Source organism: Lactuca sativa, chromosome 1 (assembly GCF_002870075.4).
Source record: "Lactuca sativa cultivar Salinas chromosome 1, Lsat_Salinas_v11, whole genome shotgun sequence".
Classification (NCBI taxonomy): Eukaryota; Viridiplantae; Streptophyta; class Magnoliopsida; order Asterales; family Asteraceae; genus Lactuca; species Lactuca sativa.
In genome coordinates, this window is record NC_056623.2 from 12,463,823 (window position 1) to 12,476,766 (window position 12,944).

Sequence of the window (12,944 nt, forward strand, 5' to 3'; positions counted from 1 at the left end):
CTATAAGATTCATAAAATACCATAGATCATTTATTTTACTAAGGAGACTAAAAATCACGAAAAAACAACAATGATGTATATACAAATTAGTGTACATTAAAAATATATTGTCGTCAAATTCTACTTGATACGACGTCTTCAAACCATATTGATAAACCCACAACTACCATGTAAGAGACTTTTAAACATGAGACGTTAATAATTTATAAAATACTAATTTCAATCTTTATCTTGTTGTGTTTTTATAACCCTAAGTAGCAGCAAGTTAATACTTTTCAATAGATAAAAGGGCAGAAAATGTGTCGACACCAATAATTGTAGGGCTGTATATTAATAAACATGTCAAAAAGCATCAAATGGTTCTTTGGTCCTCGAAATTTTGGAATGAATGTATTTCACTCGCATGGAATGGTTTACGTGGAACACGGAATGAATTTTTTTTTTTTTTATAAATAATAATTTTATTTTTTGGTTTTAGACGAATTTAGAAATAAATAACAAATTGCTTGTAATGATGAACTTCAATTTGGTCCCATATATTTAAACATGAAACAAAATTTCATCAACTGATTTCTCAAATTCCATCTCACAATAATTTGCAGTGTACGGACACACTCTCCTTCCATTTTAAATTCTCTCTCTAACAGCAGTTGAAAGGAGGTTACCATATATTTGGGTTTTCTATATAAATCACACTTCCTACTTCATTCATTATCTCTGAATCCGAATCCAAATCCAAACAACAATGGGCGCCGTTTCTATTTTGCATACAGTTTTTGGCATTTTCGGTGAGTGTTCTTCCTTGATTCATGAATATTCATCTGTTTCTGGTTTGCTTCACATTCACATACAGTGCAAACAATTTTTTGTTGATTGATTTCCGTTTGTGTGATTTTGGAAAACAGGAGATGCAACTGGTCTGTTCCTCTTCCTCGCACCAACGTAAGCATTTCAACAATTTTCAGTGAAAACGGGGAACAATTTCATTCTGTTTATAAACACAAATCTGTGAAAACACCAACCATTTCATCAGTTTTCTGTCGATTAAAGTTTATAAACACACAGATCTCTATCTCTCTCTACGTAGAAATTGATTAATTGTTGATGTGCGTGTAGGATTACGTTTAAGAGGATACTCAAGAACAAATCAACCGAACAGTTCTCAGGGATTCCCTACCCCATGACCTTGCTCAACTGCCTACTCTCTGCCTGGTAACTCCTCATTTTCATCTTCTCTATTCAAATTCCGTGAGCAAAAACACTTTATCGCGTTCACGAATCTCTCACTTGTTCGGTCGAATTAGTGAATACACAATGGAAGAATCTAGTTTCAATTCCGATGAATACGTGAATTTACTGTTCTAGTTTTGGTATTATCAGGTATGGACTACCATTCATTTCGAAAAACAACACACTGGTGACAGTTATCAACGGAACAGGAGCAGTGATCGAGTCTATCTATGTGTTGATTTTCATACTACACGCACCGAAGAAGGAGAAGGCGAAGATCCTTGGGTTGGTCACCTTCGTTCTCGCCGCCTTCTCTTCCGTCGCCTTAGTTTCCGTTTTTGCACTCCACGGCAAGACTCGCCGGTATTTCTGCGGTTTCGCCGCCGCCATTTTCTCCGTCATCATGTACGGCTCGCCCCTCTCCATCATGGTATGTATCCATTTCTCCGATCTAATTCCAGCCCTTTCTTCACCGGTTTTTTTTTACATCAATTTCCGACGAAATGTGCAGATGACAGTGATCAGGACGAAGAGTGTGGAGTACATGCCTTTTTTCCTGTCATTGTTTGTTTTCTTGTGTGGTACATCTTGGTTTGTATTTGGACTACTCGGAAACGACCCTTTTGTCTATGTAAGCCCTTCATCTTTCATTTGATTTCTAATTACAGACCTTCGAATTAATTGTTCTATCTATTATATGTTTTACTAGTTGAAATCCAAATCAAATTGCAGGTATGCAACGGATTCGGAAGCGTATTAGGTGCACTTCAATTGATTTTGTACGCCATTTATAGAAAGAACAAGGGAGGACAGAAGGACGATAAACCAGCGGCCAATGAAGGCGGCAGCTCCGCCATGGAAATGGGGTTCGTCAATGGGAAAGAAAAGACCACCGCCGAACAACCACAGCAGGATAACAATGGAGTGTAAAGGACTCGCCCTGTCGTCGAATCGTACGGATTCTGGATTCATATGTTTCTTGTTTTCTTTTTTGTTAGGACGAAGTTTGTTTTTACTTTTTAAAAATTAAAATGATACATGTTCATGCGGTTTGGCGGTGAATCTTGCTTTATTAAATGGTTTATAATTTTTCAAATCCGTATCATCAGATTTTGAATGAATATTGACAAGATTCTTTATGAATTTTACACTAAATTGTCTTCGGTATCTAAATCTTATAATGTTGTAATTAATTAATTTTGGTCACTTACATATAATTATTACGATAAATTAGACTTCATTTATTTAATATAACACGTAACACGCATTTCATTAGAAAAACGTTTTTAACTACGTTAATGATGTTATTTTAGTGATAGTGAAAATGAAAATCAAGAAAATAAGCATGAAAACGAAATTCAGTACCCCAATTTGGCATTTACCTTGTCATGCATATACGGTTTAACTTTGTCATGTCGTAAATGTAGTCCTTAAAACATTCTGATTCTATGGAAATAAAAAAAAAAAAAATTAAAAACATTTGGTTAATTAAAATTTTGGGTTTACTTGTTAAAACAAAAAACGTAAAGATCACTTTAAATAATACCAAAAATTCACAAAACAATTTAAATTTTGGATAATTCTATTTTCACATATGGTAACTGGAAATAAGAAAATTTTGTCTATTCTACATGGGTTTAGGTAGATTAAAAAAAATTAAATATCAAAATGTAAATAATAAATATTTTTTAAATAAAATTTTAAAATAAAAAGTAAAAAATATATATATTAATTATAATTTATTATCATATTTATTACATTTAATATTATATATATATATATATATATATATATATATATATATATATATATATATATATATATATATATATATATATATATATATATATTATGTGGCTTTTTTATTTTAAAATTTGAAAAACCCGGAATTTAATACGTGGACATTATTTATTTAAAAAATACAATAAAATAACAATATCAAAACTTATAAGATATTAACATATGACAAAATGAATTTTTATTTATTATAATAAATTTTCAGTAGTTTCTTTTTTGCTTGTCCCTTATTTGTTGTGTGGGCCGTAAAATGTTTAAATGATAGATAATGTATGTGAGGAATTAGTGTTGAATATATAATAATCTTTTAGATCAAGTTTATAGAGCTACAATAAAATTTAGTGTTGTGGTATAACTATCACTTTAACCAAATTTACTCCCGTAAACTCAATATAATCAATTTTTTGACAGTTGATTTGACATCATTGTTTTTTTTATTTTCTTTTTTATTCTTTATTTTTTTGATATTTGATTTCACATTATTAGATTAAAATATAAAATAAAAAAGAACTAAAAACCGATTTGATATAGTCGTCCGATTTATAAATGTTTTTCGAAATTGATAATAATAATAATATTAATAATAATAATAATAAATAAATAAATAATTAAAAACCGATTTTATATAGTTGTTCGAATTTTATAACGTCAACCAAATTTAAAATGTCGTCCAAATTATAAAGTTTTGTTCAAATTTTGTAGTAGTAATAATAATAATAATAATATAAATTTAAGATGAATTAAAGACAACAAAAAAGCAAAATAGGAAAAATGAAAAAACAGCAGAAGACAAGAAATCAAATCTGTATGAGGTGGTAAAATTCCCCTAAATTTTATTATTCATTTTGATTGTTATATGTTCTATGATAAAAGAAAAATAAGAGTGAAAGAAAGTATGCATCGGAAAAAAAAAATTAAAAATTTTGACGTGATGAGTCAACTAAGAGCTTTCAAATTTTGAAAAAATGAAAAATATAAAGGATGTTTCAGTCAAAAGATTGCATCCGATTAGAACATTGATTGTTTTTATGATTTTCCTTTTCCTATTTTGTTTTCATTTTTATATATGTTAAGTCGTTTGAAATTTGGTTAAAATATCTTGACGTTGAGACATAATGTAATTTTATATTTGTTTGAGGGGAAGCAAAAGATAGTGAAATATTTTAATATTGTGTGAATTAGTCATATATTTTGGATATTTATCTTAATAAATTGCTCTAGAATATTATATTGGATAAATATAGTTAAATTCGGAGCGAAGATTATAAAGAAAAGATTGGGAAAGAGTGGAGATAGATATGGATCAAAATAAAAGTTACCATAAAACACAGGTTTATAGTCACGAATAATGAAGATGACGTCGCAAAGAGGCATAAAGATTCAAGAACCATCGGGGATGATCACGCATAGCGATGCGACATTTGAAGCTTAGAGACACTACGTATTTTCTACAATTATGAGATGTAGATGCATAATGGGCTAATATCCTTTTGCTTCCGTGTAGATGTAGATGAACCTAAGTATTATGGTTTGATTTGTTAGTTGGAAGTATAATATTTGACTATTTGTTACGTATAATTGATCATTTACTATGTAGTAGTTAAAAGTAGGTTTTTAATATGTGTTCTTAAAGAATTTCATATGAATTCTGCAATTAATTAAAAGAATTTTAAGAGAATGACTAAGTATAAATAGTTGAAAATGAGAATAAGATGATCTTGTTTTTACTTTGAATTCTTTAAAAATGAGTAAGATTTATATGTAAGCATGTTCTTCAAAATAAAATGGTTGAAAATGACTTTTAATATGCATTCTTAAAGAACTGGATTATATACAACCTTATTTAACGGATGAACTGATGAAGTAAATTATGTGTTATATAACTGGTCCATAATAATTAACCCAATCATATATAACCATATTCTTCAAAATTAATTATATATGTATTTAAAATATATAATAATTAATTTATTTAACTAAATTACTTTAACACCCTTATCAAATGATTTGTCCAGAATTTGTCATATATTCCACATAATAATTATACGTTATATATGAACCTATCTCTTTGTCTCTCTCTTTCTTTCTCTCTTTCTCTCTCTCTCTCTCTCTCTCTCTCTCTATATATATATATATATATATATATATATATATATATATATATATATAGAGAGAGAGAGAGAGAGAGAGTTAGGTTCATATATAAACTCTATCTATTGTGTGAATGTGTGACTAATTATTGACCAATCATTTGATAGGGACATTATAGTAAAATAACCTAAATATCAATTAATCATATTAATTTATCCCCAAAATTTAGCTATGGTCACATTACTAGTTTATGGTGTTCTCTTTTTTCATCTTCTATTTTCTCCAATGTGTAAATTGATTTTGAGAAACATCAACGATCTTCTCTAATCAACAAATTGTTTTCAAGAAACAGGTGCGATTTTTGTTTGATATATGATATCATAAAGGTGCGATTTTGTTTCAGGATAACCACATGCCATGATTTTGATTCAGGTAAGATAGTTTAATGTTTTTCCTCATCTAAATCGAATTTCTGTTCTGGTGAACAAGATTTTTGTTTGTGATTTTCTCCATTTTTTAAATCGATTTCAAGAAACCATCAACTTGTTTCCGATATGTGATTCGATTTTTTTTTGGCGAATAAGATTTTTATTTGTGATGTTCTCCAGTCTACAGATTCAGGGATTTTTCTTCAATTAGGGTTAGCTGTTAATACTCGTCTCACTAATTCAGTTTATTCACTCTCCTCATCTATATCTTTTGTTGTTTTGGTAAATATGATTTTTGTTAGTGATTTGTCAAATTTGTAAATCAATTTTCAGTTTTGGTAACGAAAATTTTGTTTTTGATCTACTCCAATTTGTAGATTCAATGATTTTTTCCCAGTAGAATTACTTCTTAATAATGATTTCACTGATTTTCTATCCATCCACACATTCTTAAAGAATCTTTGAAATTTTATTCCAATTATGATATAAGGAAACATATTTTAAAATGGTTTTAGAAATGTTAAGTTCATTATTCTAAAATCTTCATTTATATTAAAAGAATTATAGGTTCGTTTATTTTATTTATCCTAAGAGTTATTTCGTGATAATGATTTTCACTAATTTTGTATTCCTACAAACATTCTTAAAGAATATTTTTAATACACTTATTCATTATCTTGTTTGTATATTTTAAATATGCATTTGGCCATCATCATGTTTGAAAAAGTGTTTGTTGAATCTTAATTCAAATTTTCAATCAACTTGTTTTTCTATAAACAAGTAATAAAAAAAATTTAACCAAGATATTTTTTATATTTCCTGTTTGTTCGTAAGGATTTTCTTTACCAGTTATGATTTTAAGAAGCACATTCCTAAAGAATGGATATTTGTGTTTGCATAATTAAGTTGATGTACACTAATTTATGTGATTTTATTCTTAAACAATGCATAATTTTACTGACTTGTATATTATATAAGTTAATGCTTAAATATATTATTGAATAATATTCATAATTCTTTTTATATATATAGCAAGATATTATACTATTCAAAATTATCAAAGTCAAAGGTGATACGGTTGTTTAAAGCATTTCATGGTCAACAAGAAATCACAGTTCGAGAAGATGGTTATGGCAATCGATAAACCATCTAATATTAGGGATTAAATGATGTGTCACTTGTGATAATGATGTAAAAATAAGAAATACATTTTTGTATTTGAAGTTGTAGATTTTGTGAGATTTTCAATTAGTTGACAGACCATGTACTTTGTTATAAACACAAAACTCTTGATTATTTTGATTTTTATGCTGTTCTATACAAATAAGTTATCATTTTGTTGGATATCATTTTGTTCTATATAAATAAGTTATCATTTTGTTGGATATCTTCATGCCATTTTAAAGCACATTCTACAAGAATATATGGGTAATAACCTGTACACATACAAAATTCAACACATTCTGTAAGAATATAAGACTATTAACCTTTAGATATTTAACCTTATGAAAAAAATTATATAACAAACATCCATATTTTTGAAGAATATGTGGATTAACCACACATATTCTCAAAGAATATATATTTTAAAATCATTTTTTTTTATCACCACAATTTATAAGAATATGTACAAACTTAATTCAGTACATTCAATACATCCTGTAACAAAATGAAGAAACTTAATTCACCAAATTAACCACACATATTTTCACCGAATATATCTAATACAATAATTTTTTTCTAAAACTTTTCTTAACAAAAATCATACAAATAGAAAAAAAACAAAAGAATTCATTATAAAGAAAAATACTATTTGTCATTATACAAACTATGTTCATTGTGTATGTGAACTGGTTGCTAAGAAAACATCCATACTTTTTTATCAAAAAAATGCAATTCTTCAAGAATAGGGAAATTATGTAATCGTTAGTAAGACATCTAATATTACGCCCCCTTCAAATTTAGTTGACAAATAATTGATTTAATCAGAAATAAAGAAAACCCTAATCAATTGCATTACTAATAGGGCTCCATTCTTCAAGAAAATATTAAAAACAAACCTACTGGGAGAACAAAGAAATCATCATCGACTAGTAACGATTCATCCGTATTCAAGACCTTAGATCAAAAGTTTTAACATAACCTACATATCAATCTCTGGTTCGTCATTTTTTATTTCTAGACCTCCACTTTTCTTGAGAGTGATAGTAGAATGAAAAGCTTCACTGGTTGAAGATTCTTTAAGAATGGATGTATAAGATGTTGGATTACTGTATTTTGTCTCTAGGGATATTGATTTGTGAAACATAATCATGTATCCCAAATAACTCAACCTTACCTTATTTGATTATGGTAAGAATATCAAAAATACCCTTATGAACCGTTTTTATTAGTAAAATGATTAAAGCTTTCCACTAAAATTACAATAATGCCATACCATTCTTAGCCATTTGATTTTCTAATCCAACGGTCCTTATTAAGTCATACAATCACACTATACTTAGGTTTCATATTTAATCCTAACCCTATATATATATATATATATATATATATATATATATATATATATATATATATATATATATATGTGTGTGTGTGTGTGTGTGTGTGTGTTAAAGTTTTCATTTTATTACTTACAATTGAGTTTGGAGAAATTAGATATCCTCCTACATTTTCTTCCTATTCGTCATTCTACCCATGTCAGATGTTGACATGTGTCATATTTAATGAAATTAATAATATTTTAATCCAATTGCCACCATTTAATGTGGGAAAAAGATAAGTAAGAAGAAAATGTATGAGGATATTAATTTCTCTTGAAGTTAATATAGTTTAGAGGACCAACCTGATTATATTGACTTGCAGCTTAATTAGTTTATGACAATAAAATGTTAGGACTAGAGATTGACCAAACCCTAAGGTTAGAGGATATAATAATTGTTAACTTAATTGTGTTAAAGAGTATTCGATATTCATGTTAGGACTAGAGATTGACCAAACCCTACGCTCCCCTCGACACCTCCAAGCCTAAAACCTTCCGGATAAAACTCGGGACCCATAAAAGACCGAATCGCCCCCTACCCTTTGGCTTCCAAGACCTCAACCGAGTACTTTCAAATAGGGTGTTACAACTCTCCCCCACTTAAACTAGACTTTGTCCTTGAAGTCATGCATCGCCATCCCTGACATACCAAACTACCTGAGCACCACGGCCACAAACCCGTGAATACCCCAGTCTTCCCAAGGCAATCAAAACCAACCCTCGCAGGGTTCTATATTCCAAAGATGAATGATTTCCTTGCAACCTGATTACATCCACTCCATCTGAAACTTAAAGCCTCGAGATGGTCTGTCTCCCTGACAGATTGCTCACATTGAATCATACTTGACCTAATTCCACAAGAGACTTGCCTAGATAGAATTCTTCCACTCCTAATACCTTAAGGCTTCTAAAATAACAAAAGTCACCGACCAACTGTGACTACCGAAAAACCCACAATTCCATACACAAACTCCAAACCACAGAAGTCGCTCCTACTCCTCTTGCAGTCTTGCTGCCACATGGTTGCTTTCCTGAAGAACGGACGAGACCTTCCTGGTCCCGACTCGCCTACCAAGTAACCGAAATACCAGACACCTTCCCGACTACTGAGCCAGAGACACACACTCAGCAGTCCCACATGACCTCCGAAGGACATCTCGTCTAACAATAGTTGCCCTGACAATACCACTTCTCTTGACTCCTTCAATCCTTGATCCAACCGATCATAACAGGATGACAACCCGTAGCCACTGAACCTAACGCAAAAATGAATGCTACCAGAACAACTATAGTCTTACGTCATATCCGACCTCCTTTGACTCGTCTTTTCCCGGTCACAACATGTCACAGTCCCATCACTTATAGAACCACTCGAGGTACATCGTGATGGCTTGAGCTACCATCAAACCAAACCCATTCATTACCTGGTATACTGCCTTTGATGCCCTTGGCATCCTTATGCTCCCGCATCCCATCTCACAGAATCAAAATCCTGTACTGAATCTGCACGAACCCCGATTCGGAGTCCTCTACGAAATGGGTCAATACTCCGCCACTACATCGAGATCTATTATGCATCATAACATCTGATTACCCTTATCTGACCAGTAAATAGACATCCTTATCCGATCCCTGAGATTACCAGTCTCACACCCGGTCCAACCACCAGGTTCCCAAGAGATCACATATCAGTACCACCCAGCCGTAGCTCTCCCGCGTCACGTACCGCTTATCCACAAGATCCTGTAACTTAAGTTCTCAACCCTTGCCTCAACAGTCTCTACCAATTTTATTCTGAATTCTCATAACCACTCGGGATCCCCCACAGGTATCCAATCGAATAATCATCTCTAGCCCTGATTCCACCTAAGTTGTGGATTCCCCATGACCATGCGAACTGCTCTAAGCAAACTGAACGAATTTGTGAATGCAACAGCTAAACCCGTAGACTTAGAATACTTCTTGTACAAACATGATCCTCGACCAAAGCCCTATTGCTCATCTATCAATCCGAACGCATCTTAGCGTTGGGCGCCCACGCGGTCTATCCTTTCAGCTGAAATTAAACACTGACTGGAACTCTACCTGGTTCACTCCTCCAAATTCTGGATATCTGAAAGATTCTCCCCCACTTAGATTCAACTAAGTCCGCTCAACACACGAGAATTGAAGGATTCCCCAAACCCTCTCCCGTCCCAATTGACAATCCGCTGACAGCAGGTGTCTAACAGAGCTAGAGCACCACGAACAACCCTTCCAAACAATCATGACTCTTGAAAACCAGCTAACACTTCTCGAATCCCAACAATGCCAATGACTCTAGCTGCTCAACCTAATACCACTCTCGCGGTACTCTTCGTATGGTCATCTGCAATCTCTACCTCGAGCAGGAAACCAAGGTTCCCAGCGCATCCCGGAACTTCTTGCTAAGCGCAAGTGACATGAACAATCGGGTAGCACCCGAATCAAACAAGACATGTACCGACATACCATTGACCGAAAAGGTCCTCATACAAGCATAATGCACACATAAGTCATACGGACAATAAAGAGCAGAGAATAATAGGCACGTACCAGCCATAATGTCTGGAGCTGTCTGTGCCTCCTCGGTGGTCAACTAAAATGTGCGGCTCTTCACCGTTGGAGCATCCGCCTTGACAGGGCGGCTATTGGTAATCCTTAATGTGGCGGGTTCGGGCGCCGCCACCGTTCCTCCTCCTCCTTGTAACCTTGGACAGTTGACCCGCTTATGGCTGGTCTGGTTGCAGTGAAAACAAATCAAGCCATTTTGTGGGGCAGTCCCCGCTAAAGTGGCCCTACTGGCCACATGCATAGCATCCCATGCCTGTGATACGACAAGCTCCACCGTGCACCCAACTGCACTTGGCACAGCGGCCCTGACCCTGCTGACCCCTGCTGGAAGTGTCTGAGGTCTTAGGCTTCTTAGCCTGACCCCCCGCTACCTGTGTCTGCTCCGGCTTCCGCTTGGTGCGGAAGTCCAACTCCATCTCCCTTTCCCGGACCTTCTCTACCATCTCATTCAGGGTTTTGCACCTTGTAAAGCTCACAAATTCTCGGATATCATCCCTTAGCATGGAATGATACCTCGTCCTCCGCATCTCCTCATCGGTGGCATACTGTGGAATCAACAACGCTCGCTCTTGAAACTTGGCGGTGATCTCCGCCACAATCTCGATGGTCTGCTATAAGTCATGAAACTCCCTCACAAGTCGTTGCACCTCAATAGCTAGTGCAAACTCCGAGTCGAATCGTCGAACAAACTCAGCCTAGGTCATCTCAGCCACATCGGCTGCTCCCACCTGACTCGTAACCTCGCCCCACCAATCCCGGGCCCTGTCTCTCAGCATACAAGAAGCAAATCCCACCTTTTCCACATCCGGGCAAGAACTCGTGCGGTGGGCGTTCTCAATATCCGCCACCCAGCGTCGGCTAACAATGGGGTCCGTGGCCCCGAAAAACTCAGGCGCCCCACACGCCTTGAACTCCCGAAACAAGGGAGTTCGGGCCCCAACATGACTCGCAACAATCTCAGCCCTAAATGCCTTGAATCTCTCCTCCATGATCTCCAACATGCCCTCCTTGACCATCCCAAAAATGACTGGGGTGGTGTCAAGGATGCCCCTGGTAACTTCAGCTGCAATAAGCTCGTGCAGCCTCTCATCAATCACATCGGTAGTGTCGCCTGACCCTGCCCCAGATGCAAATCCCGATCTTGATCCCCCTGCTCCAAATTGTGTCATCACCATGCTGAACTGAAATGTCATAAATCACAACGATCGGGATTTCCATATATGGGATCTTCCCACACCAGTCCTCCTTGGAGTTGTCAGATCTAACATTGTTTCGGGTATAGAGTCTGTGCTTTCAGTAGTACGTGCCCAATACTACCTTCCACACGTACCTGTACCTTTCCCCAATGCTCTACCTGATAACTCCAATTCGTCCCAAAACCAAACCATATCCCACAAACTACAGCATACATCAATCTCAGGCTGTCCTAAGATTTGCTCTGCTTATATCAATCAGACCAATCATAACATGTTGCCTTTATGCATGCAAATTATACATAGAAAATGATCAAATAGACTTTCGAATAAAAGATTCTACCCTAGAACCACAACCAAACAAGGAACAGGAAATAAGGCCAAATCAATCATTCTAAGGCTATAAGCTCCTAACCGTATATAATTTTAAAAGCATACACATAGCAAGTTCCATACGATCATCAAAGCTCAAATATCAGAATAACATGGCTAGCACATTGGGGGACTACTTACTTGACTAGGCCGATCCCATGCGTTGCACTCTCATATTTTCCTTTCTTTCAAAAGCTTTTTATGTCATTTTTGAAAACAATTTTACCATTTCCTTAGTTTGAGTCCTGAAACACCCGAGAGTATGCCCGAATCCCTCAAACCAAGGCTCTAATACCAACTTGTAACGACCCAAATTTTTAAAGTAAAATTTTCATTTTAGAGTAATCAAACACATTCCCATACATTAAGAAACGCAATTATAATTGTTTTCAAAACATAAGTCAAATACAACTTTTATTCCAAATATTAGAGTGTCCCATAAAACGTCGGTGAGAGAGCGCACGCCGCGCCATCACGCCTTGCCCTTGCCCTTGGGATCTGAGGTACCTGAAACCATAAACAAACCTGTAAGCACGAAGCTTAGTGAGTTCCCCAGAGCATACCCCACACAATCCACATAACATGTCAGCTATAAAAGCTACCTCTACCTCTACCACATAACGCATATCAATTAGCTATAAAGCTACCTCTACCACATAATGCATATCAATTAGCTATAGAAGCTACCTCTACCACATA

The 12,944-nt window shown here is 34.5% G+C and overlaps 1 protein-coding gene across 1 annotated transcript; it reads left to right on the plus strand.

Moving 5' to 3' along the window:
* Positions 1 to 565: 565 nt before the first annotated feature.
* Positions 566 to 2,326, plus strand: LOC111904169 (bidirectional sugar transporter SWEET1). The gene is made up of 6 exons (XM_023899952.3): positions 566 to 788; positions 906 to 942; positions 1,117 to 1,212; positions 1,381 to 1,660; positions 1,742 to 1,861; positions 1,963 to 2,326. The coding sequence occupies exons 1-6, from the start codon at positions 746 to 748 to the stop codon at positions 2,158 to 2,160; spliced, it is 774 nt and encodes a 257-aa protein (XP_023755720.1). The 5' UTR covers positions 566 to 745; the 3' UTR covers positions 2,161 to 2,326.
* The last annotated feature ends 10,618 nt before the right edge of the window (positions 2,327 to 12,944 follow it).